The 22751-nt window shown below is 38.2% G+C and overlaps 2 protein-coding genes across 2 annotated transcripts; both read right to left on the bottom strand.

The window, feature by feature from the left end:
• Positions 1-5396: 5396 nt before the first annotated feature.
• Positions 5397-10280, bottom strand: gpr132b (G protein-coupled receptor 132b). The gene is made up of 2 exons (XM_066677656.1): positions 10238-10280; positions 5397-6631 (listed from the first exon to the last, which is right to left on the bottom strand). Exon 2 carries the CDS (start codon positions 6624-6626, stop codon positions 5544-5546), a length of 1083 nt encoding a protein of 360 aa, XP_066533753.1. The 5' UTR covers positions 6627-6631; positions 10238-10280; the 3' UTR covers positions 5397-5543.
• A 1768-nt stretch (positions 10281-12048) lies between these two features.
• On the bottom strand, positions 12049-22484 carry vipas39 (VPS33B interacting protein, apical-basolateral polarity regulator, spe-39 homolog). Its single transcript, XM_066676807.1, has 19 exons — positions 22411-22484; positions 21921-22013; positions 21319-21415; positions 19616-19747; positions 19472-19504; positions 19316-19380; positions 19128-19184; positions 18552-18644; positions 18382-18415; positions 18030-18132; positions 17831-17858; positions 17357-17430; positions 17153-17228; positions 15569-15691; positions 15072-15113; positions 14728-14904; positions 13365-13454; positions 13122-13226; positions 12049-12484 (listed from the first exon to the last, which is right to left on the bottom strand). Exons 2-19 carry the CDS (start codon positions 22011-22013, stop codon positions 12464-12466), a joined length of 1443 nt encoding a protein of 480 aa, XP_066532904.1. The 5' UTR covers positions 22411-22484; the 3' UTR covers positions 12049-12463.
• Positions 22485-22751: the final 267 nt, after the last annotated feature.

Raw genomic sequence — 22751 nt, 5'->3', positions numbered from 1 at the left:
TTTAAAAAATATGATTATTTCCTTAAAGGTGTTGCCTGAAGCTGGAAGTACACCATTCTCAAGAATGTCATTATGTGCTGTATTCCTGGTTCTGGAGGCACAATTCCCTACAAATTTTAATACAGCCACTTAAGCCAAGTAAAATATTGGGTAACACCTTAAATTACAGCCCACTAATTATTGGGTAAGTATAGAGTAAGTACCTGTTAAGTAAGACGTAACTTAACATAAGTACTGAATAAGTAAAGGGTATGATATTAGAAATACGTGGTAATTACCATACCATAATTCTCCAGTAGACAATCAGCGTGACAAGACATTCTCAATACGTCCTGGTGCTGGGGTTGGGGGTTCGAGCCCCGCTTGGGTGACTGACTGTGAGGAGTTTGGGGTGTTTTCTCTGTATCTGCATGGGTTTCCTGTGGGTGCTTTGGTTTCCTTCTATGGTTCAAAAACCATACATTGGTAGGTGGACTGGCACCCCCTTCAGGGTGTGTTCCCGCCTTGCGCCCAGTGATTCCAGGTAGGCTCAGGACCCACTGCAACCAGAAAATGAGTGAAATAATTAATATATTGGAGGTAATGTTAATACTGAATTAAAATATCTGAAGTAAAATATTTTTTATAGAATTTTTGAAGAATGTTTTTTGTCTGGCATTATTCACAGCAAGTATGTACAGGCATCCATAGACCCCAACTGTCTCCACATGTACCCCACACTACTGTCCTGCCTGGAGACAGGGTGGGTGAAGTTAGGTGTGTATAATGTGCTAATGACCACCGACTGGGGCAAAGGCTCTGGTCAACAGTCAGGTGTCAGACAAGGCTGCCATAAGAATGTCCAGACAGTGTCCCGTCTGCCTGCGCCCCTACAACAAGGGTGGGCACAGACAAGGAAAGCTTCCCATTGGCTGTAGACAGGAGATGCTTGCATGAGGATTTGTTGCAGGGCAAAGCTCCTCTTAGCCATTTATTATTTAGGAGGTTTACAGTGGAAGAGTAGGGCAGACACAGCATATGACTGTGTGTCAGTGCAGTCTATAAAGTTCTGCTTTTTACTCTGAAGAGAAATTTGAGAAAAGAGAGATTTGTATTTAGTCCATTTAAATTTCTTAAATTCCTATCTTAAAGGGAATATTTTCTTTTCCTCATTTTAAAACTAACATTTAGGCTTAATTAGAGTACAAAAAACTATTGCAAATCTAATTACGACTAAAGATGTACTTTGTGAAGCATTCTGAGATTTTTTTTAAATGAAAAGTGCATTACAAATAAAATGTATTATTATTATTATTGTTATTATAAAGACAACTTTCCATGTCTCACAATGAGTGATCAGTTTTAAAAATTAAACGTCTGAAGGCCAGCAGAGAACAGTTGTTTGTCGTGAGAAGCCACAAAATCAACCTTTTGCTTTTTTATAAATAGACAAGGTGTAATATCCTGTGCATACGTATGTTACATACATCAGTATATTTTTAACTTCATAATGCTGACTGGACTGTTTTCCCCATGTCCGTGGTCCAAAAACACACGTTGGTGTGGATTGGCAAGTATAAAAGTGTTCATACGTGTGAGTGAATATGTGAGTGTGTGTCACCCTGTGAAGGACTGGCCCCCCTCCAGGGTGTGTTCCTGCTTAGTGCCCAGTGATTCTGGGTAGGCTCTGGACCCACCGTGACCCTGAATTGGAAAAAAGCAGTTGCAGACAATGAATGAATGAATGTTGATTGGCTTTGTGATTCAAAACAAGGCATACAACACTACTAAGTAATGATTTTATGGCTATATGCAATCACATACTAACAGCAATAATCCAACATCCAGTGTAAAGAAATCAAGCCATATATTGAAGTATGTAACATATTTATTCTCTGCAGAAGTCATGTGTGTGTCATGTGATTTCACGCCTTCTCACCACAAACAATAGGTCTCTGCTGGCCTTCATGCATGTAATATTTAAAACAGATCACTCAGCATGAGACATGGGAAGTCATTTTGTTCTCTAATATCTATTATGAATGCTAAATCAGAATGTAAACATTTTGAAAGTTCAGTACTAAATTTCCTGATCTAATATGGATATGTGTTTGCTTGTGTGGAAGATTTTAAATGGTTTGATTTTTCACTCATTTCAATATTCAAAAAATCATATTCAACTATGAATTACCCACTATTGCACTTTCAGGCAGTTGTGTGTATAATACCACTGTGTAGTTTTGAATATATGAGCCAAAATGTAATGTTCTAAATATGTTTGCTATATTTTCTGATTTTATAATTGCATATTTTAGCACAATACACTGGGAATAATACATTTAAAATTGTAAGATATGTACGAGGGCAGCCATGACCTGATGTTTAGAGAAGTGACCTTGTGACTGGATGGTTGCCAGTTTGATTTAAAGGAATCTGTGACTGAAGCACCCTTGAGCAAGACACCTAACGCCAAAATGCTCCCTAAGCTCTGAGTGTGGCTACCCACTGCTTTGGGGGTGTGTGTTTAAAATCCCTAATTTCTAGTGTCTATCTGTGTTCACTGCAAAAGATGAGTTGAATGCAGAGGTCACATTTTGCTGTAAAGACCATAAAGCAGGATTAAACCATTTTATGATGTGATGTACAACAGATATTTTTTTTAAATAATCGATTCATGTTTTATTCAGGGGCTGCAGTCTTATCATCAAATGTCAGAATGAAAATAATAACAATTCTCATTTCGCATGCATGACAGGTCCCATTCCTTGACAGCGGAGAGGTGTTTTTCTGTGTATAATAAAGTCTGTTTTTTTATGTGCTTCCTTGGATTGCAAAAAATCTCCTAATGATTCAGATTAAATTCTGTCATTAATTTAATTTCAAACGCTTTCTGAGTGTTGTTAAAAGGAAAGATGATGTAACACAGTGGTAAACATGCCTCTGTCCCAATATTTTTGGAATGTGTTGCAGGCCTCATATTTGAAATGAGTGAATATTTGCAAAAAAACAATAAAGTTTATCTGTTTGAACATTAAATATCTTGTCTTTGTAGTGTATTCAGTTGGATATGGGTTGACAAGGATTTGCAAATCATCGTGTTCTGTTTTAATGTATGTTTTACGCAACGTCCCAACTTCTTTGGAATTGGGTTTGTGTATTAATCCAGTCAGACTCCACTACAGCCAAGCATGGTCTGGTGTTTCTAATGTGTACAGCTCTCTTGGCATGTTTCAGTACATGTTCTACATACAGAAAAGGCACAGTTATTAATTATCAGCTAACAGAATCTTTGTGAGTGGAGCTGGAACATTCTAGACTTTAGATGTGTGAATAGTTATTTTAGGTAAATCATTAACCTACATTAAGCCATTTCTCATATATATACTGTATATATTTATATTAAAACCACTCTGGTTTACCTTAAAGAAAGACATTTTCAATTTTGCCAGTAATCAATACCAGTGCTTTATGTACAAAACCATATTTACAAAAAAATACAAATGCATAAATTACATCCATGAAACCCAAATATAAAAAACACATCTTTTTCAAAACGTTTTATGTACCATTACACACAGAGACACTGATATTGATAGCATGCATTTAAAAAGTACATTTGATGGCCACGAGGAAGCAGAGTGAAATCTCTGTAAACTAACCAGTAACATTCATTCATTCATTCATTCATTCATTGTCTTAAACTACAAATTCAGTAGTTTCAGGGCACAAGGCAGGAACACACCCTGGAGGGGCCGCCAGTCCTTCACAGTGTGACACACACACACACACATTCACTCACACCTATGGACACTTTTGAGTCACCAATCCACCTACCAACAGGACTGTATCTATGTGGAGCAGTATGGTTGGGTTGTATCACAGTTTTAATTGACCTGTGTAACTCATGGAGCATGCTGAGGGGGTTTACCTGCCCTCCAGGACTCATGGTGTTTCCCCTACATATCAGCAAACAGAGGTGTTTAATTGCACCCCATCATCTGCAGAGCAAATAGAGCAATGCTAAGTTGTGCCATGTGGCTAGCACAGCAGGGTTTAATAGCCCTGTTTATCTTGCACAGCTTGCACTGTGGTGGTACACTCAATGGTACATATTCAGTACCTTTAGTTAGGGAGCATAACTGTACCTTATTCTATTGTTGATTTTAAATGCCACATTTTATCTCCACAACTTTAATTATGTTATTTAATTTTACACAGTTCTATAATAAAATATTACAAATATTCACCTTAAAATTAATGTATTTTAGTGAACCCAACTGGATTTTAAATCCACTGTTGTACTTTTAAATGTACATATACACTGTCCATACCTCTTTTCTGAGATGCGGATAATCAAGAAGTGGGCAAATTGACATATAATTGCATATAGATGCCGTCCAGCAAAAACTCCACTAACATGTTGTTTTTTCTATTCTTCCTATTAAATGTCTCCAAATGTTTACTATTTAGTATTCCTGTCATACTGTGAGCCAATAAAAATAGGGGGTGTTGTGTTGTAACTTTCCCACTGCAATTTGACTCGGTTCATATTTTAGCAGTGACCTGGAAAGACATTGAACAGAAAATTATCACATTATTATACCATCATCATTTTCAAATACTGGCAATTTTCTGTAATATAAATGTATAACAAAATCATAACAGCCAGCCACGAGCAGCAGAAAAACATACTATAACAGTCTAACACCATAGAACTTTGCAACATTACAAGCTGAAATGCAAGCGTGCTTATAACCATACTCAAGTGTGACAGTATGGTGTTAGTAATGACACTTGAAAACATCTTCACAATATGAATCACAATAATTATAATTCCTTTTTTATAAGTTAAAACAGACAATGTACCAAAAAAACAGTGCCACATTAATTTAAATGCTACAAAATACAGGTTTGCAAAACCCTGACATACAGTGAATCTTTGAACAGATATGTCATTTTTAAAGGGGGTTTATTCTACATTTTATTCCATTTTGGTCCCCTTTTGTTCACATTTGGCATATGGTTGTATTATATGTGCAGAATCCTTTTCCAACAACTTAATTGTGTTTTTATGCTTTTAATATTTCTGTATTTAAATCAACTCCATTCTAAACTAGTTGCTTGTTAACTGCCTCATTCAAAAACAGTTCAACTTAGTTACTCCATATAACTCCAATGCGAATTGCAGAACTGAACTTCTGTAGCGTCACCACAGCTAAATGACGAAATTTCAGATTGCCGTAAAATGGGCCATTAAACTAGTTGCTCAATGCTTGAATATCTTCCTTTTTTTAAGATTTTTTTTTTCTTCACAAAATAACACAAACCAATATGAGCCATCTCAAAATCTGTGTCCGTTTGAGAATCTCAGAGTGATATAGGAGTCATTATTCCTCCTATATCATCCCAATATTGCAATAATACTGTCCACTCATCCATGACTCACTTCCAGGTAGTGCTTCTTGACACTTTGGTGTTTTTCTGTAGTAGTCAGCATTCTTTTAAGCTCTGAATTCTGACATGTGTTGAGTTATCAAAACCTCCTGTAATGAATGGTGATGAAACTAGCATGGAGTAGGAGCCTGTATCTTATCCTGTTCCTGTGTGGGAAGCAAGTCTGAAGAGTTCTTGGAGTTTTGCATCTTATGCTGACTGCTGTCTATGGAGCGCTGGCGGAGAGCAATGTGATTAAAGAGCCCAGCCAGGCAGCTCCGTATCTCCTTCTGGATATTGTCACTGGACAGCACATACAGGATGGGATTAATGGCACTGTTGACTGTTGATAATCCTAGGGAGATTGTGTAGGGTGTGTACACACGTTGCTCAAAGTAACAGCTCTCTTGCATCTGAGGGAAGTGGTAGGTAATCGCCCGCATCAGCAGGATAATGTGATATGGGCCAAAGCAGACCAGGAACAGCAGCACAACAGCTATGGCCAGGAGATGTACTTTATCCTTCTGGCATGATGTCAGACCAGTGCTAGCTCGCACATTAGATAGAATGGCCTTATTAGTAAAGATCAGCACAGCAAGTGGAATAATAAACCCTATACAGAAGCGAACATAGTTGAAGACAGTGATGGTGAAAGTGCTTTGACTTGGCTCAAAGCAGTGGCGCTCTCCATTGACAGGATTGCCCTCAGGCATGTTAAACACGGGCGAATGGCACAGGCCCACCACCAAACAGATGGTGATAGTAACCAGAGTGGCCAGTCTCTGGTGCCGAAGCCCCCGTGACTCCACAGCGTAGACCACTGCCACGTAACGGTCGATGGAGATGGAGCACAATAGCAAGATGCTGATATACATATTGGTGAAGAAGACATAGCCTGTCAGTTGACACGCCAGTGCACTCCAAGGCCAGCTGTGACCCCCATTGATGTAGATGGTCCACATGGGCAGTGTCAGTAGGTATGTGAAGTCACAGACTGACAGACTCAGCAAGTAGATGCCCAGCACGTTCTTACGCCGCACCTGGAGACAGGTGAGGTATATAGTGACCAGGTTGGCAGGCAAGCCAACGACCAGCACCACACTGTACAGCACCACCAGAGCAAAGCGGTCTTCATCATATGGAGTGGTACAAGTGAGATTCTTGTTTCCATTCATCACTGTCACAGAAATATGAGTCACAGTCTGCTCATGCATGGTCCCTACAAGGCAAGAAGAAAAGATGATTTTACAGTGAAAGATGATCTCATACACTGACTATAATAATGAACTTTACAGGAGATAGACAAACCTTTTTAAGTCAATATAAATATAAAGTAATTTGGAGCATATGTTTTCAAATGGACAGTGACTATAAATATAAACATAGCACAAAAAGAAAGGAAATTTGTGTTTGTAGATTATTTATTTGTTGTAACAATGCTTCTTGGCAATAAATCTTATTGGAAAGCCTGTTAATTTCCCTTTTAAATGGTGCATTTGTAAGGAATATGCATTTGTGGGATGAGCAGTAGAGCTCAGGGGAGTGTTGCCATCTTGGAGGATAGAGTTCGGTCCCAGACTGTGGAGATATGGGATTGCCACTGGCTGCAGAATATCATCTCTGCACTGAGATTGCCTCCAATGATGACAAGCCTCATTTTTCCAGTGAGGGAGATGCCACCACACATCATCACACAAACAATTTGGCAAATTTTTCATGGGTGCATGTCACATACTCAGCTCTACTGCTCATCCCACAAATGCATGTTCCTCACAAATGTGGCACTGTTTAAAAGGGAAATTAACAGGCTTTTCAACGGTATAAGATTTATTGCCAAGACGTATTGTTACAACAATGAAATAATCTACAAACACAAATTTCCTTACTTTTTGTGCTATGTTTATATTAGACCAAAGGTTTACTGGGGGAAATTCTATATTAAAAAGGAGCCTCTAGTACCCTATTGGGCTGCCTCTAGCCTTGATACACAATGAGATACATTGTGGCGTAGAGGTGTACAGGTTCATCATGTTTATGTGTGTGGTCATGGGTGTGGCTCTATTAACCACATATATAAGAAGAAGAACAGAACAAAGGCCACTTCCTTTTTTGTGGTGAATTTATGCTCTTTCCTGTTTATAGTATATAATGCAACAGTGGAATTTACCCTTGATCAGACCAAACAAGTCATAGACCTTCCTGCACATCACCACCCCCCACCCCCTACCACCCCCTTCAAGCCAGAGTAGCTTTCCCCTTGTCTGCTCTGTTGTCCCCAGCTTATCTAGACAGCTGCTGAAATATTCATTTAGGCTCTACAGAGGAAAGGACTGCAGTGGACAAAAAGCCAAACAGGCATCCCAGTTTATCCATTGGCCCGAGACGAGTGAGTGACAGGTGCCAGGATGGAGATGGAGCTCCACTACAGGAAGCTGCAACTGGAGCATGCCTGAACTGATCAGGCTGTTTGTCAAGCTGAGCTTTGCACTACAAATGAATAAATTAGTGTGGCAAAATGAGCTCAGCCAGAGAAACACAGGGTAGACCTAATTACAAGCACTGCCAGAACATCTTCCACTGAAGAGTGGGCGTGAAAGAGAATAAAATGAAATGAACAAGCCTAATGAGATTAGCTAATTACTTGAGTAGTTAGAGATGAGGTTTGTTCATCAGAGTAAACAGCTGAAATGAAACATGAGGACGGTGGCAATCTTTTGTTATTCTCTTTGTGTGTGGACAATAAAGATGGAAATGAAAACGCAGCACAAGAAAAATATTGATTTTTTTTTTTTTTTTTTACTTACGAGTACTTAGGATCGTAAAGAGGTTAAACTCCTGCGTCAAACCCCTTCCCTCACTCCAAGCCCATATAATGAAACAGAATTGATTTTGTTTTGAGCATATTACTAAAGGAGAACAAACTGCCAAAATGGCTTGGAACATTTTGCTTTTCCATGCCAACTTAATAAACAGGCCATTAAAACGTCTAAATACCCAAAGGTAAACATTACCCATGTGAATGAGATAAGACTGGTGTTTATGATCAAGAACTAAAATACAAACAAGCAGTGTTCTAGTGTACCTTTTGTAAAGCCCTCCCTGGGAAGCAGAGGCTGCTTTATTCTATTCTCAGTTAATACCCATGATTCTATAGCTGTGGATATTTTTTTGCTAATATAGACCACTTCCCTGTCAAGTTTTAAACAGTCCTGTGAAGTGCTGATACACATATGACATTCAAACCTCTGGAGCTCAGAGTGATATGTCCTCAAAACAGAATTACTGAAAATCTCTCTCTCAACTGTGATTGTTGCCCCCCTTCCATTCATTCTTACACTTGAGCAGCGTTAAAAGCGACATGATACATTGCGGGTCAAGAAAGGAGTTTTTGTTCACTTGTCTGCTCTCATTAAGGATGAGATGAGTGGCAGGGACCAATCAAGTGCACCAGCTTTTCAGAGCCAGACCATGTGTAGACAGCCTGAGGTTAAACTAAATACGTATGCTGTATAAATAAAGGACAGACTTTGAGGAAGTTGAGCTTTTAGAAAACGGAAAGAAAAAAATATGCTGCCAATGTAGTTATATTTACTATAGATTAGAGCAAATGTAAATACATCTGTTACTGCACACCGCTGAGCAGGCTATGGCCATTAAATATTAAAACAGCCTTTGTTTATCTCAAATACTGGAGTCCATTTTATCTTCTGGATCCTACAAGGCTCTCCAGAATTAAACAAAATTACAAAAATTAAAGGGTGATTTCACATAAAGTTCAGAAAGTCTGCATTATGAAACGGTGACAATGTAAACAAAATCATTCAGGAAGCTTTGGTGTGAAACACTGTTCCAGAGGATCTTGTAAAGTTAGAATTTTTCATAAAGGGGATTAGAGGAACCAGCCTGAAATTATTAATGTCTGTGAAAGATATACCACGGAAAATAATATGAATGATTTTGTGTAAGAGTCCCTGAGCTCACGATATTTTTTTTTTATTTTGATATTCAAAGCTTGGAGATGGGCAGCACAGTGGCGCAGCAGGTAGTGTCACAGTCACACAGCTCCAGGGACCTGAAGGCTGTGGGTTCAAGTCCCGCTCCGGGTGACTGTCTGTGAGGAGTTTGGTGTGTTCTCCCTGTGTCTGCGTGGGTTTCGTCCCACGGTCCAAGAACACTCGTTGGTAGGTGGATTGGCGACTCAAAATTGAGTGTGTGTGTGTGTGTGTGTGTCTGTGTTGCCCTGTTAAGGACTGGCGTCCCCTTCAGGGTGTATTCCCGCCTTGCGCCCGATGATTCCAGGTAGGCTCTGGACCCACCGCGACCCTGAACTGGATAAGCGCTTACAGATAATGGATGGATGGATGAAGCTTTTGCCTTCTACATATATATCCATAGTAGAGACTTACATGCAGCATGTTGTCAGTTTATAGTGCTATTTAATTCACCGATATCTCATTACTGTCAACGTTAATAAGGCTTTAAAAGTGTAGATACTAGTGTAGACCCCTCTGTGCGCAGCCGCTGTTTCCTCCCACACATACCACATGTTTAACGTAATATTTCCCCTTACAAAACATAGATTTCTAGTCACTTAAACGAGTGTGGGATTTACAGACAAAATTATCGCGACAAACGTTTAAGTCTCAACTTTAACTACACATTAGAGAAAGTGTTAGCTTGTAGTGTGCTGTAAAGTGTTCAACACTCTACTGTTAATAAAGCCTTCTGAAGACTCTGGCTGTGTGGATCAGTGAAAAGTGAAGAACCAACAATTCTCGGTGAATTAAAAAAAAGATTTAAACTTTAGAACGAGCCAGAGACGTACCTGTGAACACTGTAACATCAGCCAGTCTTCTCTGTGACACGAGGAGCCTTCATCACTGTCCTGTCAGCGATATCTAGCGCTCAGGCAACTGTCTGAGGCGTGGGGGTGACTGTGGGAGGGACTGAGAGAGAGAGAGAGAGAGAGAGAGAGAGAGAGAGAGAGAGACTCATGCTGTGTACTTTTATTCCTAATGGATGGGTTATTTATTTATTTATTTATTTATTTATTTTTCCCAAAAGAGGAACTTGAAAGAGCTTATCCGTGTTTCGTGAGCACCGTGTCCCAGTGCGACAAAGTTTCAATGTTAAAGGCAGACGTAATTTTTGATAATTTTTGTAAGTGGGTTTCTCCCTTGCGAGAAAGTGCCCGCGTGCGTAGGTCAGAAAGGTCAATCAGTGCAACACCCTGCCACCAATGCCCTAGATGTGGTTTTGTTGTCTGACATCAGTGTCTCGTACATCTCGTTATTTTTTGGCTAATACTCTGTGTTTAGTTTTTTTAGGTAAGTATAAAGCAGGGGATTTTTCTTGTAATCGAAATATTGTCCTTGCTTTCTTCAACACCTTTGGAAAAAACAAAAAACAATGTTAAATCATTCCCAGCACCAGATTTATTGTTCACATCTGTTCAAATGCTGATTTACTTTTAACTTAAATGACATTATCAGTCTTAACTGAAATATTGTATTGTCATCAACTTCTTTTCCGCTTCTCCATTTCAGGGTCGCGGTATATTGCATTATGTCTTGTAATTCTTATAAAATACACTAATGCCACATTTTAAAAAACGAATCTATGTAGAACATTGTATAAATATGCAAAGAGCATTTTAGTTGTGAAGCACCAACTGGTTTTTAACTCACTCATTCCCCTACTCATAAGACCATGCTCCAATAAGAGTGTTACATAGTGCTTCACATCACTGACCTTATGAGTCCTTATGAAATATTCATTCATTCATTGTCTGAAACCACTTATCCAGCTCAGTGTCACGGTGGGTCCAGAGCCTACTTGGAATCACTGGGTGCAAGGCAGGAACACACCCTGGAGGGGGCGCCAGTCCTTCACAGGGCAACACACACTCATGGACACTTTTGAGTCGCCAATCCAACGTGTGTTTTTAGACTGTGGGAGGAAACCAGAGCACCCAGATGAAACCCACACGGACACGGGGAGAATGCAACAAACGTCTCACAGACAGTCACCCAGAGCAGGACTTGAACCCACAGCCTACAATTTCCTGGAGCTGTGTGACTGTGACACTTCCTGCTGCGCCACCGCCCCTTATGAAATATTGCACTTTTGTTATAAATCATAGAGGTGCTGTTTTAAAACTGTAGCCTTGGACTAAACTTCAGTGTCAAAGGTGTATTTAGTCTATGCTTAATCTGGAGAGAAACTGCTCATTCATTATCTTTTTCTTTTTTAAGAAAAAAATAGTATTAGACTCTGACTTCTTTTGACATAATTATTAGTGTTTCTGTAATGTCCTGTCTTCAGTCTTCAGACATATTCATGATTTTACGGGTTCTCTCCATTCATCTTGTAACTGGCCAACGACTTCTTCTTTTACTTCAACTTTTTCAGGCATGTCTTTTCCAACAAATTGCTATTTCTCATTTAGTCTCAGAGAACACTTCTGTTTCTCTGTCTTGTGTTTGAGTAGAAGTCAGGCCTGAAATGGTCTGAAATCCAGTCTTAGATACTCTTCTGTGATACTTTAAAAAAAAAAAAAACAGCATGGAAACAGTGACAGCACAATGTTGGACAGTAAAACTACATTTACATTTTTTTATTAAATAATTTTTCCACCTGATACAAAAAGCCATTAACCAGGAATCTTCAGGATGTAGACACATGGCACTATTAATGGTAATTACATACAGTGGTGCAGTGCTGAGCAGCTCCCGCTATTGCACATATTCATTTAAATGCATGTTAAAGTTCAGCTGTCATTGGCAAATGGACTCTAGCCAGCTCTACAGGAAAACATATCATGAAAAATAAATTCAAAGACAAGGTTAGATATATGACAAAGTAAATTATGAAAGTATGAAACAGCATTTCACATTCAATGCAAAACTAGAGGCATTATCAGATGATGATGGTGATATAACGGTGGTCTTCTGAAGTCTGTTTGTGGCCATGTGTCAGCTGAAGCTTCTGAGTCATTTCAAGAGGTTTTTCTTTTAAAATATAAACCTCCACTTTCCAAGGGAAGCAAAAGTCAATTTTTCCATCTGATTTGCTGAAAAGAAAAAAAAAAAAGTGCGTCAACCTATTGACCTGAATTTAAGCAGTGTTGTTTTTTATTACCACAATATAAAGATGTTCGCACCTCAGCAACAAAACAAATTACAGATCTGACACAATCATTTTGGTTTAACAACTGTGGTCACTATGAAGCACTAGGTAACACTATGGTCTCATGGAAAATTCCTCAAACTAATACTATTATTTGAACTAATGGCATACTTTTTTTTCAGATCAAATAGATGAAAAGAGTATGTTTTGTTTACTTCATTTTACCTAGGGATTGATGTGATTTTAGAATTCTGTAGAACACCCCATTCAATTAAAAATGTGTTTCTATGAAGATCATACAAACGTGCAATTTAATGACTTGCTCAGATATGAATGCATCTTAAAGTAAATAAATTCACTAATTTCAAAGAATATTTTATGGTTTCTGATATAGTGTGTATTAGTGATAGTGATTATAGTATAGAAAAGGAACCATTAAAAGAATGACTGTATGACAAAGCCTTCTTATGAAACACTGTGGGGTCGCGATATGATGACATACTAAAATGTGTTCAGTTTTATTCCTGTATGAACATTTCTCAGATGTGACAGGGAATTACTAGTAAATGTCTTGCTCTCACCATGTTAGCAAGGAGCTCCTCAATCTTCTTGTCTTCACATGAACCACGTTCAACTTTTCCCCTGTACACAATCAGCTGCTGCCGGTCTTTCAGGTCTTTGTATGTCTGATTGGAACCAAAAAAAAAAACAAAATACAAAAAAAAAAACCACATAACTAAATAATCCAATTACTGTATTATTATGAACACGTTCACAATACTTCGTCATGTAAGAGAATAGTTTAATGTAGTAGATTAACTCACTTCAATGACGATGTCATGACATTTATATTTCTGGGCCAAGCTGAGCTTCAGTTCTGGGTCATCAATCAGATTCACATAATCTTGCAACACCTGACAAACAGAATTCAGGTTACAGAATGAAATACAGACAGCAGATTTAACAAAAACATAATGGATATACAGGGGTTGGACAATGAAACTAAAATACCTGGTTTTAGATGACAATAATTTATTAGTATGTTGTAGGGCCTCATTTTGCAGCCAATTTACAGCGTCAATTCGTCTTGGGAATGACATTTACAAGTCCTGCACAGTGGTCAGAGGGATTTTAAGCCATTCTTCTTGCAGGATAGTGGTCAGGTCATTACGTAATGCTGGTGGAGGAAAACGTTTCCTGACTCGCTCCTCCAAAACACCCCAAAGTGGCTCAATAATATTTAGATCTGGTGACTGTGCAGGCCATGGGAGATGTTCAACTTCACTTTCATGTTCATCAAACCAATCTTTCACCAGTCTTGCTGTGTATATTGGTGCATTGTCATCCTGATACACGGCACCGCCTTCAGGATACAGTGTTTGAACCATTGGATGCACATGGTCTTACTGGTGCAATGTGCAATTGATGAAAATTGGCCACCAGGTTGCTCCAATTTAGCCATAAATCCTCCCAAACTAATATGACAGGTGTTTCAGTTTCATTGTCCAACCCCTGTATACATGTGAGATTAAAATCTAACTACTCTATGATATATTAGAGTATATATAGTATATATAGAGTATATATAACTACTCTATGATAATATAACTACTGTCATTGAATCTGAACCACATTAATGCTTTGAATTTTATATATTTCTATATACTGTTGCTTATCCACACCCTTAAAAAAACAATACAGTATCTTTGATGAAAAGCACACAAGAGCAGTTCAGTAACTTTGAATGTTACTGTGTTCCATGAGGTTCCTCACATTTAATAATAAAAAACATTTCCTTAATAACCTATGCGGGACATGTCTGTAAATATGCAAGGGCAAAATTAAATGAATATAAATTGTAATAGTATACTGGTTTACAATATAGCAATTAGATAATATCCTCGAAGAAGATGTTCTTCATCTGTCCATTCAGTGTAAGTTTTTCTATGAATCTTTGTTCGCTGTAAATGTAAATAACTTATTTATTAATATTTAAAAAAATATATCCAAGAAAATGTAAACAATACACATCCCAGTGTCAAAAGTCATTTTATATCACCTTGTCACCCACAGAGTAAGTATTTACTGAACAAATATCTCACTTAGATATAGAGAAATTATTAGAACAGTGAGAAAAAAATGGCTAAATAATAATTCTGCGGCCCTAGTGCAAAGAAAATAACGTACCTGCACAGGGGCATTGTTTTTCTGCAGGATATCTACCACCCTGTGAAAGCCGATGGGGGATCTCTTCTTGATGTAACCCAGCCAGTTCTTGGTTTTGAATAAATTGTCAACATCAAACCAGGATTTCAACTTTGCCCTGGCTCCCAAAGCTGTGAGGATGTACTGCTTTTCTGAAATCTTCCAAAGAAAACATTTTGTGATATTACAGTCAATAGATTCCCAGCAAAACCAACAAACTTCACAGAAGAGGAAAGCAAGGACAAAGTTTAAAGTAAAGTAGATGAGGAAGGTAAAAACACACTGCTTCAAGCAGGTTGATATGACTTGAGCAATATGAGTCTTACCCTGAATGTTTTCTTGATGTTGGCTGGACTGCTGAACGTGCCCTGTGTTTAAACACACAACACTGCATTCATTTAATAACCAAGTGAAATGTTCAGTAAGGTATGGCTGAGAATACATAAATATATATTATAAATTGCAAGTCCAAATGAATTAAGATACTACTTCAGCTGTTCAATATGACACAGACAGTTATAATCTCCACAGAAAAGCACTGACCATTAGAACATTACACATGCATATGAACCTAACACCAAATTCCAAATGTTGGCCAGAGGGCAAAAAAAAACACCCCAGAAATGCGCTGTGGAACAGTGGAAAAGACTCAACAGTGGGGTCAACTCAATATCTTTGATTTTAGAAAAAAAAAACCACGTCTTCAAATTAATTCACATATAGCACTTCATACATCCATTCGTAGTTATGTATATAACTATATAAAAACTATGGCTGACTTCAGTTAAAGCTGAAATGTAGGAAATGGAATGACAGCTCTTACTTCAGACTCTCCATAGTGGTAGAAGCAGGAATAGTACAGAGTGGTGATGATTGGCATGTTTAAGATGGAAGCCTTTCTGGGAAACTTCTTAAAAATCTCTGCCTCTCCCTTCTTGTCATTAACCTACAAAAATACATTGCAGAAATACCAGGCTTTTTAATCATAGTGGATAGTACAGAAAAATTAAAATGCCATGAAGTAAAATTAATTGCCTGTAATGAGAACAGAACAGAATGAGTATTTGGTATCTGTAACACCAATTAAATTATATGTTGATAAATGAATATCAGTGCAGTCATGGCATATTGTAAAGCCCCTGGGAACCCATTTTGAAATTTTGTGTTTTTTTGTATAATTCTAAAGTTGGGAGTTACGTGAAACATTTAAATAAATACCACAACACAGAAATAGGATAAATCTCTCCTCAAAAATGACCAGTACTGCCCTCCTCTCGATGTAGAAAGGGCCGTTCTAAAAGTGGGTAACGCTTATGTCACTATTACCCTTACCAATCAAAAGGCTACCACAGCCATGCCTCCTCTCTGAGTCGAAGAGCCTGGTCAGCTAAAGCTTAGGAGCCATTAGTAAACGAGCTAGCTATCCAGCTATTCACCAAGCTATAGGGAGGGAATGAAAGACATAAACAGAGTAAACGAGACATAAATAAATACAGAACAAGCATGAATGGATTAAGTCTGAGGACAGCAGAGATAGCAGCAACACTGTCATTGTGTTTAATGGCATATCAGCGGAGAAAGCAGCACTTGACTGTGAATAAAAGACAAAAGACATCCTTAAGTTTGCACATGAATGGCTGTGTAATGCCAATTCTACATGTCCATTTCTAAATGATCCATTTTATTGTACATCTTGTGTAAAATGACAACTGCAATTCAGAGAAAAACCCCAAAAAACCCACAAATGCTCTTTCTCAAGGCCATGTGTTGCCATGGTAACATAAACAGCATTCTGTTCTCCAGTCAGAGAGAGCTGTGAGTCACGCAAGGTCATGAGTATTGGGTCATGCCTACACCAACAGAGAGCTCTGAGGAGCGTATTTTGGTCATTTTTGAGAAGAAGTTTATTAAATTTCTGTTTTGTGTTTTTTTTTTTTTTTTTAAACTTTGCTGAACAATTTACATAACAAACAAGTTTAGAATTACACAAAAAAAAACCCCACAAAATTTTGAAATGGGTTCCCAGGGGCTTTAACATCAGCTTCCACTAAAAAACTATAAGTAGGGTACTATAATTCTAAGGTCGTGCCCTACTCTAATTCTAAGGCTGTGAGTACTAAGGTTGGTATTTCTTGAGAAAGCCATGTGTGCTTTTCCCTTCTCAGTTCCCTCTTCTCTCTCCTGGACAGTGTTACATCTCACTTCCAGTAGTAGAGGAAGACATACACACCCACACCCCTCTAAACTCAGAGGGAGGAAAGAAGAAGAAAAACATGAAACATAGGAGAGGGAAAAAAATGAGAAAGTGTGACAAAAGGGCCATATCAGTTGCCTCATATGAGAGGGAGGGGTGAGAATAATGTGTCTTGAAAAAATGTGGAGTAAGAGAATTTCAACCAGTTCTAACCTCTATAATGATCTGCCTCTCCAGAAGAGTGTAGTGGTCTTGTACATGAGTGGAATCATCTGGTGAAAAGGGAAGACTGATAAAAGAGATCTGAGTGTTAGTAAGCTCTCATGAATTGGAGTCAGGAAAAATTGATAACACGGTTTTATTCATGCTTCATTCAAGATTACATATCTGTTTTTAATTTTTATTTATTTATTTTACCTCAGACATTTTTTAAGGAAGTCTCTCTTCTGGCCTTCATCCTTAATACTCAAATGTTCCTTGTACTGCATTAACTACAAAAGCATATTCAGGAAAATCAGTAATATTAGTATTATGTTTCTGCAACTAAACTCATACCATGGAACTGTTTGAATGTGTCCATCCATCATTTGTAAAAACACCATCAATTATTAAACATTCATTCATCCATTTTCTGATTTATTCTGGTCTGGGAAACAGTGGATCAGGAACACACCAAACTCCTCACAGACAGTGACCAGAGGTGGGGGGTGAACCCACAACCTCAGGACCTGAAAACTGTGTAACAGCAACAAAAGAAATCTTTGAATTTACCTCCCTTTCCTATTCCTTACCTCCCTTTTTTACTACTATAAAAATGTAAAAATGCATCTACATCGTGTTTAATGGCAACAGCAGGTTTTAAACAAGATATAAAAAACATTTGTGACATACCGCCATATCTTCTGTCCTGCCAAGGGCCCTACAGTAAAGTCATATGATAAGAGCTGATTACAGTGGCACTATGGAAAAATGGCAGTTATTCAAAACATGCACTGTCAGGCAAATAAGGCTGTTGACTGGTGTAACAATGAATATCCTTTACACCTCAAAGTCAATGAGAAAATAAAAGAGAACTAAAGTACCAGCTTACTTCATTAGCTCCACCAAAAGCTTCTGTTCTCCCATTTCTTTCAGATAGTGAACATAATGCTGCAAAGCTATTTCCCTGACCATTAATGCTTGGAACAGGATTTCTGAAAAATATTTAGTACCACAGCATTTAACTTTGTTGTGTTTGGTAACCGTTGTTTTACATATTTTTAAATTTTAAATCAAATAAGCAGTTCAATCTTTCATATTAAATATAAATAGCCGTTAACACATGTTTAATGAATCTAAGTAGTCACTAAATTGAGCATGTATAAAGTGAACTGGCAACATAAACAGCTAAAAAGCTTTACAACCAGAAAAAATATATATAAATTAAATATATAATCACTTACCTTTACTTAATGTTTTCTTTAAATATATTAATACCTATAAGACATGAAGTTGAGCCCAAAATTAAAACAATGTTCACCTTGCAAGATGAATGACTAGCCCCCCCCCAAATACATCTCCTTTACTGATGTGGTAATATACATGCTAGATGCTAATGTAATGCAAGGCTTACTGCAGTGATGACATTGCCATCATGTTCGCTGACTGCTTCATCCAAGAGCAGTAACTTCTCCTGCAGAGAACGAAACCTCTCCAGAGAACATACCTGCACAAAATTCTTATGTTTACGCTTTCAACATCAATATAAACAACATAATCATTATATATAAAGCCCAATATCCATTCTGATTGAAAGTAAATAGTTTTTTGACCACTGTAGTCTAAATTTGGAAAGGTTATGAATAATTTTGGGCTGTAATTTGTGACACATCCTTCTTGGTTAAGTTTGGTTTAAAAAGGATGATGTGAATGAATACAGTTCTGACTGTTTAAAGATTCTAAAAATAAGAGTCCTGTAATAAAACAACCATGTCATAACAGAAATCCACAAAACCTAACACTTTTGAAGATTGGAAAATTAATTGAAGAATTGAAAAAATAAGAGAATAGATAGATTTCTTTCTGAACAAATATGATACAAACTAAGTACCAGGCTTTGCAAATATGAAATCAGCAGCAAAAAAAACAATAAAAAATCTCAGTAAGAGTTTTGCCCTAATCACACAGCCTTGTTCTCGAGAACCCATACCTTTCCTTTCCGCATTCGCCGTACTGTCTCCTCAGGGTTCCACTCACTCATATAATCCTGCAGTCACCGACATTACAGAGACATTTAATATATTTAATATTGCTTCAATAATAAAATCTGGAGTAAATTACAGACAAAGCTCAGCTCCAGAAAACAAAGTACTAATTATAATACTAAAAGGTATGTACCTTACACTCTGACTTTGGTTTGCGCAGTTCTGGTGCATATGCTCTGGTAGACGTGTCACTAAAAGCTAGAAAACAAAAGAAATGTTAATAAAACAGATTCAGCAGATTTTAATACAATTCATTTTGACTTGATGACACAGATTTGCATGAACTTACATTCAGAAAACGACTGAAAAGGCTTGCTCTTTGCTAAAACGGTAAAACAGAGAAAAGTTAATACATGAATAAAAGCAGACAAATATATATTTAAACATAAACAGACCTAAGTCTAAATAAACAAACAAATGACTGTCTAATTACCTTTGAACAAGGAGCTTAAGGAGTAACTAGAACCCTGTTTCGGCAATGTAGGGGTGGTGTTGATTTTTGGAAAACCCTGTTCCCCACCTGAACGGATGCTGGAAGCTGTCTCTTTGACAGACCAAGAGATGCCTACAATTCAAAATAAACAAATACAAAACTGCAATGTAACTGAAATGTTCAACATCGATCATGTTCTTCTAGAAACAGATTTGATATTTTCATGGAATTATGAAATTTGCATTTAGAGAACCAACCACAAATTGCTCCCCAAGCTCTATGGAGTTGTGTTACACAACTCTACCGGTTGTGTAACTTTTTTCTGTGAAATCTGTGTTGTGATTACATTTTTTAAGACACTAATTGTGTCTTTTGAAGTCAATATAGTCAATAAGAAGGGTGTACCACTTCGCTGTAGTAATAATTTCTACTACTCTGAGAAGGACAGACATTAGAACAATGTTCAAACACTGTATGTATGTATGTATCTTTACACCTATACAGCGCCTTTTCTAGACACCCAAGGACGCTTTACAATCAACACTGCTCAGAACGCTCCGATCCACACACACACTGGTGAGAAATGGCAGTCAAACGCGCACAGCGTACTCTTGACCAGGAACGATCGTCCACCTTGAGGACTGCATCGGGCACTAGGATTTCACCCAGGACAGAGTGCCAATCCATATCTGGGCTCACACACATTCACTCACACATACAGACATTCATTCACATACACACTCATTCACTCACACACCAGGATAGTTATTAGAGAAGCCAATTCACCTACCCTCCATGTTTTTGGACTGCTATTAGATTTTGATGGCATTCAGCCACTCAAGCTGAATGCACTATTAATATAACCACAAACGATACTCTAGTTTATCCCAAAGCTAACATACTTCCATGGTGCTCGTCAGCCCTACATTCATACCACTTTTTCCAAAATTTGGCTTTGGATCTGGTGACCTTAGGTTCATGTGTGCCTGCTCCAGCATCCCATTCTTTTAGAAATGCTTTTCTATGTAGATTACTGATGCTATTTTTGTTCATCTGAAGGCAGTTTAGAAAAGTGAAACAAATAGTTAGAGGTGTTAGGATATTTCTGGACAGTCAGTTATCTTCCGTTTATCTGTGTCCAGGTCATGGGGGAAGCAGTCCACATAAAGAAACCCAGACCTCCCTCTTCCTAGCCACCTTAGAAAGCCAGGGTCACCGTCCTCGTCTGCTACACGATCCACATCGCAGCGGACCCTGATTACTATCTCTCCCACAGGTTGTATGTCCATGAGAGAATGGAGCCAGGTTCCTCCTTCAGGTTAAGCCTGGCACCAAGAGTGAAAGTATAGCCATCAGGCGCTCACAAAGGAGCCCCTCCCCCGGCCTGGCTCCAGGGTGTGGCCTTGGTAGTATTGAATTGCCAGACACTGCAGGGAAAATCTGATACTTTTCACCCCTTACTGTGACCAAGAAATGTCTACAACTGCAGGAAAATATATTTGTCTGACAAGCAAAAAAGGACTAATAACATTTTGGCATAATGTGCAGAAAGCAGAATCCTGACAATGAGGCCAGGATTGTCTGTGGCTGAGACTAGGGACCCTGCAACCCGGTAGCCCACTTTGTCTGGCCCTAGCACATATCTGCCTGGACATACTGAGTATATTGGGCAGAAAAACAAACGACTGTGACTGAAGGCTTACTTCCAATAGGCTCTCCACTCCAGCTGACCTTTTCAACATCGTCATCATCATCATCATCATCATCAACGAGGATGCTATTCACAGTACGTTCCTTCAGCTGAATGAGCAAGAAAAAAAAATCTGAGGTATCCTTTTACCACATAATTTTAGAAGGCTACACTTTATTTTTTCTTTCAGAAACGTAAAATGGCGGTGAGCCATTTAACTGTAGACAAGTTAAGGGTTCCTAAAAAATAGATTTTTTTTCAATTTTAAAAAGACATATATCAGAGAAACATTTTAAAAACTGAAACTGTGACCAAAACAAACACTTGCACATATTAATATTTAAATAATATGTAAATGTTATTAGTTTAATCTTGCCCAAAAGTTAATAGAATTGTTTCGATTCATGGTAAAGGGTTGCATCACAAGAGAGCCAATGAAAACCCAAGTGATTTACATATGTCTGTCTAGCACGGGCAATTCTAATGGGTTCAGAGATAAATTAATTGGGGTACAGAAGCATACTGATATTAGAAGTGATCAGAACAAAAAAAAACAAAAACGTTAGACATCAATATGACATGGGCTTAATTTTGTCGTATGAAAATTAACATTACCTTTGTAAATTCGTCATCTTCATCATCAAATGTGAAAGCACTGAACTTGGAGCTGTTCCAGTATTCGTCGTCTTCTGGCTTGGCCCTCGTCATCTAACAGCGGGATATATTTACACAGCACGTTAAGTCACACTGTGTAGAAACAGCAGTGCTTCACCTGCGATCTGGAGGTCTACAGGGTCCCCTCTCCTGGCTGACCGTGACTGGCTGACCTGGTAAACCTGAGAACAGCTCTCCAATGTCATATTCCCTGAATAATTCTCTGATATATCATTAATATCGGTCTCTCTCTCTGTGTCTCTATTGGAACCGAGGCGCTGTCCTGGAGCGACTCAAACTCCGTGTTTAATAATCTCTAAAACCTTTCGACATTGTAACGTCTTTTTTTAACGACTATGTTCAATCTTTTCCCTTCAACGAGACCCATCGGGGACAATACAGTAGTCAACATATAATAATAACTATAGTGATAACAACCATCATAACTCACCTTACAAGTATTGAAGGAAAACACAGCGGATGCTCCCTTCCGGGATGCACTGACGCCTGTCAAACTAAAAGTCCGCCAACATATTTCAACAGGCCTTCTTAGTGTTGCAAGACTTTTAATATGTATATCAATTAATTAATTAATTAATATGTATTCGTGTTTTTCTCTCCAAGACCTTCCAAAACAGAAATAAGCCGTCAGTGCCGTGGCTAAGCATTTCAGCTGGGAAAATGCAGTGTTACAAATAGTCTTAAACAAATGGATTCAGACAGCCAGGGTTTCTTATGTCACAACGGAAACTGGGAAATACCAGTTTTCCAACTTGTAAATTGCACCCGAAC

This window comes from Hoplias malabaricus, chromosome 7 (genome assembly GCF_029633855.1).
Source record: "Hoplias malabaricus isolate fHopMal1 chromosome 7, fHopMal1.hap1, whole genome shotgun sequence".
Taxonomy (NCBI): Eukaryota; Metazoa; Chordata; class Actinopteri; order Characiformes; family Erythrinidae; genus Hoplias; species Hoplias malabaricus.
This window is presented reverse-complemented; position numbering and strand designations above follow the sequence as displayed.